A 7,112-nucleotide genomic window follows, 5' to 3' on the forward strand; every position below is an offset into this window, starting at 1 on the left:
GAAAATAGAAAAGACAGAACATGGCCCTGTTTCTGCGGGCGTCAGAAGGTGTCAGGTTTTGAAGAGTTTTTACTTACAGCCCTACTTGGTTGAGCTGTTACTTTGGGCGTGCATTTTTCTATATTCCGTATTGCATGTATAGACTGTGGTTATATGATATAAATGCTTACAAACTATCTTGCCTGACCTATGGATAATTGTCCCAAAAGGTCGGACAGGTCTACTGGACATTTTTGATTGAGATGTAATAATTGATGGTCTTATTGACACAGATATTTCCAGAGCATGTAAACATATAAACAATAGATATAAATAGAAATATAGTGAGGGTAATTTGACTATAGCTGACATAATTAAATAAACTTTATGTTTTGTTCTGTCACCGACCCTTCATTGGTGTCTATTTGTGAGCGAAGCACTTCAAAGTAAGCTATGTGTTACAGAGATTCCTCAGAAGACAAGGCTACAGCTGCGACCCTTAGCCTATACCAGTCTGTGAGCAAAGGCCATTACATAAGTTACTTTAGGATCAATCATAGTTTTCATAATATTTGCTTCATTATGACTTGCTGGACGTGGCGTTGTCATCAAAGGCTTTTTACATTTACATTCTTAAGAGATGTCCAGATTCTTAAGTTTCTTAAGATGTCCGTTTAATTTGACTGTATTTTTTTTTTTTTATTACTGAAAAGTCACATATCAAAGTTTGACTAGGTTAAAACAGATTCTTGCCTCTGAGTTAAAAAGAAGAAGAAAAAAGCGATGGTAATTAACTTTTCGTCTGACATTTTCGGTTTTTGTTGAAAATATTTAACTTACCTACTTCGCTACCAAGTTGACTTAAAATGAACTGTCCTCACTTGACTACAAAAGCTTCATAGTCATCTTTTGGAAACTGAAATGAATTAATTGACCATTTTTCGCAGGCCTACATTTTAGAAGTTGGACTCCAAATATCGCGTTAACTTATGAACTTGTTTCATCATGTGTGGAATTCCGTTTCTTAAACTATTGAAACATAGGCTACTTCAATTACAAGCAATGGGCAAATATTGGCTTGACACACTGTCAAAATAAATTAAGATTTTACTGCCTTTGAATCACCCATCGTTATTAATATCTGTGATTGATTTTAAAATTTTGATAGCCTACTTGACATGAATTTAATCGTAACTAACCTTTTAGGGTGGTCAGCTCACATTACAATACATTTTTGTTATGATTATTAAGTAAAAGGCTCCAAGCTTTGTCTAAAGTAAGACTCCTGTGATCAATAACTTTTATTGTTAGATAATCTTCTTTTATACAGGCTTTATACATTATAGAAAAAATGCCACGCAGATGACAATTCCATATGCGCCTATCGATATTACCCAATGAAAACATGATCTTAAAATGTTAAATAGAGACAATGTATAATTTCTTTCGGCCCGTCTTAAAATAGCAGACCAGTGGCTGGTAGTAGGAACTTAAAATGTTCAGGTGTCATAATGCAATGGTCATCTGAAGCTATATTTTTACCAGTCTGTTGGGGTGGCTATAGTCTATCTGGCGGTCACTCACTTCTAAGCACTAGTTTAGAAACTTTAATACAATAGGCTACTGGTCCATTCGCCTACGAAAGAGGCCTACGTGGGAAAATAATGTTTTTTGGTCTCACACCCTGTATTTAATTCTTAACATGGTTTTATACTTTAGACTATCGTACATTTCACGTGTGGACCTGTTATGATACCATGGGCAAAGAGTAGCCTAGGCCTAAATTAGTTAGGTTATGGCTTATTTTAGCGAGTTCTTTTTTGTCCCTAACTCTTTGCCTTGCTGCGTGTTCTTGCTGTACCACCTCCTGCGCCCCTGATCCACTCCAGTTCTGGGTCTCAATCAGACAGAGCTAGAGAGCGAAATCACACCGGATCACGACAACAGGTCCGCTCTATAACTTCTTTTTTCGGGAAAATAGACGTCGCTCACTCTATTCACAAATAAAGAGAAACCGATCCCGACGTGCTGGAAGCAACAAATGCGCGAGGAGGGGTTGTAACTTGCGGGTGGGAGGACATGTAAATATGTTTCTTTACCTTCTTTTTTTACAATGTGTGTTAAAACGCCCACTGTGAAACATTTCTTTTGTCAGAATACGTCTTTGATGCAAGCATTTCTGAACGCGACGATATTTTTCATCGTTGCGTTTGTCGAATGACATCGTTGATCGTTTATATAACGGAAATAAGATATTTCTGAATTATTTATGATCCGTATAACCTTAATAGTAAAGAAACCACTCTTGCATACTCAAGCACGTTTCCTTAGTCAAAATCTTGTAAATCAGTATTAGGTCTATAAAGTTCCGTGTTGCATGTGGATTCAACACGGAAAACTCGCGTTTACAGTTCTGAAGCAAAGATTTAACTTTTAGGAAGGAGTTTTAAGTACAACAACCTTTGCATAACAACTAGTTTTTCCCATGTGTAGCCTGAGGCACGGCGCAGGCGCTCTTGTTCCTTGCTGTCACTAAAACATTTTTCTTCGCATTGGAAACTGTCACAAGTGACGTCAATCACTGAGCTCTGACCAATTAGAACGCGGGGTGATTGTTTAGCTCCACGGGCTGCAGCGCCTACCATGAATCTCTATTCAGTATATCAAAGCTTCCTGCTGCTGCCTCTCAAGCGAATGGGATTCCATGTAGGCACTGAGATAGAATCTCAACTTTAAAAACTTTTTTTCTTCTATTTTTCATTGCGATTAAAATATATTTGTCATCATCATTATTATTTTGCCTGCTGTCAAGTCATTCTAAAATTAGGAGTAATGAGCGTGGATGCTTTGGGAAGCCCTGTGATGGACCCTACGTTTTCCAAACGGAACACGGCGCTGAGATTAGTTGACTTGGCAGGGGCTCACCACCATCACCATCATCACCACCATACCCCTCAGAGCGTGACAGGCTTCCCGGGGTTCAGCAGCCATCCACACTCAATGGCTCACGCGCACCCTGGGGAGATTACTGCGGAACCCCGCCTGGGGCCGAGTCCATTCGGGCCAGAACACATGGGGCACTCCGCGGCCCTCAAAATCAGCCCAGCCCATCATTATCCCCACCACCATCACCACCACAATCATCATATGGCAGGCCACAGTGAAGTGGTCTCCAGTCAAACGGGAGCTTTTGGCCCGGTGCAGGCAACGACGGTACCCTATTCTATGTCTCACACGGCCCAGGCGTTATCCGCAGGTAGGGATTTCCTCATTCGAAGAGATCTGACAGCTCAAGCCATGCCAGTGCTGACCGACCAGGCTCCTGGTTCAACCTCTCACCACGGAATGTTTGTCTCAACAACAGGTAGCTATCCAGGACACTATGGTCATCACCCCGACGCAGGAAACCATACCCTCTTCTCTGGACTCCATCACGATCAGCCATCTAACGGAGCACCAGGTGGCCAAGCCTTGAATGGTCAAATAAGGTTAGGAATACCTGGAGAAATGTACGTTAGGTCTGATCACTTGAGTCAAGTGGCAAGCTCAAGGGCTGATCCGTTCTCCGCCTCGCCTTTACATGGCTACGGTGGTCTGAATCTGAACATGAATCTCAGCGCTCATCACCACGGAGCCGGTGCCTTTTTCCGTTACATGAGGCAGCCGATAAAGCAAGAACTCATTTGCAAGTGGCTGGAACCGGAGCACTCGCCGAAGAAACTTTGCTCCAAAACTTACAGCACTATGCACGAGCTGGTAACGCATGTGACAGTGGAGCATGTTGGAGGACCCGAACAGGCAAACCATATATGCTTTTGGGAAGAGTGTCCAAGGGAAGGAAAACCATTTAAAGCCAAGTACAAACTTGTAAATCATATCCGCGTGCACACCGGAGAGAAACCGTTTCCTTGTCCATTCCCTGGATGTGGAAAAGTATTCGCAAGATCTGAAAACCTTAAGATTCACAAAAGAACACATACAGGTCAGTGACTTAATTTATATTTAGCTTCGCCTTTCAAAAAACATATAGTACAAGTATTACATTGAATTTACGATCGATTATCATCAATAGGCTACAATCTCTATGCAATATTGCTTCACAGTGATTTAGCTTAAATATTACGCAATTGAATTCTTAACACTAGCCACTAGTGGGCTATATCTTCTGTAAACAAACCTATACTGGTTTTATTAAAGCCATACCTCAAAGAGAGAATTAAAAACAGAGTAGTGTTTGGTCAATTGCATTTTACGTGCTATTTGAACAAATCAACGTCTATATAAGCATATTAACTTTCTGTGGATGCAGCAGCACAGCGTGTTTGAGGCTGAACCTAATTTCCAAGTGTTTGTTGTTAGTTGCATCAGTGGTCAAAAGTTGTAGAAGGATGTTGCTTGGGGATTCTGGTACAGCTCACTCAAGCGTTTGACGTGTGAACTGACATGTTTATGCCAAAATAGATCGAAGATTCAGGCCTACCACAAGTCTATCCGAGCACTGCCACATATGGAAAAGTAGCACACAACTGGTCAAAAGATACGTATTGTACTTAGAATAATAAAATGAAAGTTGGCTGTTGGAGGATGGAGGAAATTATGGTTCGTTGGATTGTCAATGCTTTTCAGTCTTGTTGTAAGACTTGTTGCTGAATCCCTATGTGCATAGTCTGTCTCTGTAGTCTATAGGTAAGGCATCATCTGACTTGTATCCATTTTAAGGTAATCTTGCATTAATGCCAAAACGTGTTGAACAGGATACAGGATAGGTTAGATATATTATGTCAAAATATATTATTCTCAGTTTACTTCTAACATCAGTATGAATGATAATCTAAAACTTTTCATTCTAAGACTTTATTTGACTATAATATATACAGCACTAGTATAATATGACTAGTATTTACATTATTGTTTATATTAGGACTTACTTAATTATAAATATTATTAGTTGTATTTGTTAAGACTATTAGTGGTAGGATTTTACTGGTTAAATATTTTATGTTGAAGGATGTATTCAACAGAAGCATCAGCACAAACTCCAATGCTAAAAGACCAAATGCAATAAAGCTATACAAGGAATGTTGTAGTTGCTTACAAAGCAGGGACATTCTTTGGGTAATACTCATCCTTACAAAAGCAACAAGTCGATAGAAAGAAGCGCCTAGAAAAAGGAGGGGCCACAGCAATGTAACAGGTAGTCTATACCAACCATGTTTTACATGCTGCCCTCTGGATTACATTATTTGGTGGGACTGGTAATGTATTGTAAAAACATTCTGTCTTTGTGATACATTTGAGAAGAATTATCAACGAACACATATGCTTCCTGAAAACATAATATCTGGGACACGCAGTTACATTCAGATACATAGTTTCGAAAGAGAAGAACATACACTTTTGGGCCCAATCCCATCATACTCTGCATGGAGTGTGTGTAATACAATAATGATAACAAATTTGCCTCCTCAGCCGTATTCAGCACAGTAAATGCATAATTCAAACCATTTGCTAACAGTACAAATCTGTTAAATTATTTCAGGGTGTGTTGACTCCCAAGGGCCCTGGTCCTTGGTATAATGTTTAAAACTGAAACTGTGGTTATGGCTCAAACTTCCCTTGGGGTCTGATCCTCAATGCTTCCTTGTAAAACACTAATATCCTTGATTGGCTCTCTCAGCTCAACAGCTGAAGGTCAGATTGATATTCAACACGCAAGTATAATTAGACAGTAGCAATTACACATGAGTAGCTTGGCGCATAAGATAAATCAGCGTTTGATGATTCTAGTGTAATTTATTCAGATTGTCTTTTTGCCTGGTCATGTTGTTGGCCTTTATGAACTGTCATGGTTGCAGGTGAACAGCAGCAACCAAATGTTGCTCCTGTGCTAAGTAAGGCCTTCGACTTCATGAATATTCAGTTTGGTTGACAACATTGTGCCACTTTAGGTGAGCGTTGTTTCTCCACCAGCATTGCTTATATATCGGGACCTTCACTTATAGGTAAAAGTTCCCGATTGCTTTTGCAAGTCGAGTATCGCCTAAACTATGCTATTTCATTGCAGGTGAAAAGCCCTTTAAATGTGAGTTTGACGGATGTGACAGACGTTTCGCCAATAGCAGTGACCGGAAAAAGCACTCCCACGTGCACACCAGCGATAAGCCTTACAACTGCAAAGTAAGAGGTTGTGACAAATCTTACACACACCCGAGCTCACTAAGAAAACACATGAAGGTGCACTGTAAGTCTCCACCACCAAGTTCAGGCTACGAATCTTCAACTCCATCATTAGTGTCCCCCTCATCGGACATAGGCCGCGAGCCAGGGGCTTCATCGCTCTCAGAACCCGTCGCGTCGTCACAGCCCGCCAATCTTAGTGAGTGGTACGTTTGTCACAGTTCTGGAGCCAGTGGCACTCATACACCACCCAGCGGTTCCTCCACACCTGACCCCTCAGATGAACCACTTTACAGGAACCCTCAGTCAAGGGACGCCTTCTAACAGATTCCGTTTTGAAAATGCAGCAAACATAAATATATTTTCTATTGGACTTCAATCCAGAAGGTATATTTTCAAATGTTTTGATTCAATACACTGGCGTATGGCATATTCCTATGAAAACTGTATTTTCTCCGCATAAAGAAAATATGAAATTCTGTTTGTACATTTCTGATATATCGTACTGATTTAATGTAGCCTACGCATGTTGCATTATTTTGTAAATTCAGTTTAGACTTCAATATCTTTTTAATTTATTTTTTAATCTGAGATTAACCTTTTTGTATTATCGAACCAAAGTGTTTCAATATGAAATGTACATTTGTAAATTGCTCATTTTTGATGTGTTAATGTTAACAGTAGCCACATTTTTTGTAAGCTTCTGTCTTTAAGCAATTTTGTTTGCTAAAATTGTTTGTATACATGTTTTATGTTTCATACAGAAATATTTTCATTTGTAATGAAAGTCAACTATTGAAATGTTTTCATATGGTCTATTTGATATTACCTACAAAGTCATAAATGTTTATTCAACGTGGGCATTTGGTGGGTATTTTGTATTGTCACAATTTGTCAGCAATGGCTTTTTATTATGTGTTCTCATCCGGTGTACACTTGAAATGTGTACCATATTG

At 39.6% G+C, this 7,112-nt stretch overlaps 1 protein-coding gene across 1 annotated transcript; it reads left to right on the forward strand.

Annotated features, from left to right (window-relative positions):
- Positions 1–2,811: 2,811 nt before the first annotated feature.
- Positions 2,812–6,706, forward strand: zic4 (zic family member 4). Its single transcript, XM_067251743.1, has 2 exons — positions 2,812–3,961; positions 6,044–6,706. Exons 1-2 carry the CDS (start codon positions 2,812–2,814, stop codon positions 6,478–6,480), a joined length of 1,587 nt encoding a protein of 528 aa, XP_067107844.1. The 3' UTR covers positions 6,481–6,706.
- Positions 6,707–7,112: the final 406 nt, after the last annotated feature.

Source organism: Osmerus mordax, chromosome 15 (genome assembly GCF_038355195.1).
Source record: "Osmerus mordax isolate fOsmMor3 chromosome 15, fOsmMor3.pri, whole genome shotgun sequence".
Classification (NCBI taxonomy): domain Eukaryota; kingdom Metazoa; phylum Chordata; class Actinopteri; order Osmeriformes; family Osmeridae; genus Osmerus; species Osmerus mordax.

Coding starts and splice junctions, on each gene's coding strand:
- zic4 (XM_067251743.1), top strand. CDS start 2,812: ATGAGCGTGGATGCTTTGGGAAGCCCTGTGATGGACCCTACGTTTTCC. Junction 3,962..6,043: donor TCACAAAAGAACACATACAG/GTCAGTGACTTA, acceptor ATTTCATTGCAG/GTGAAAAGCCCTTTAAATGT.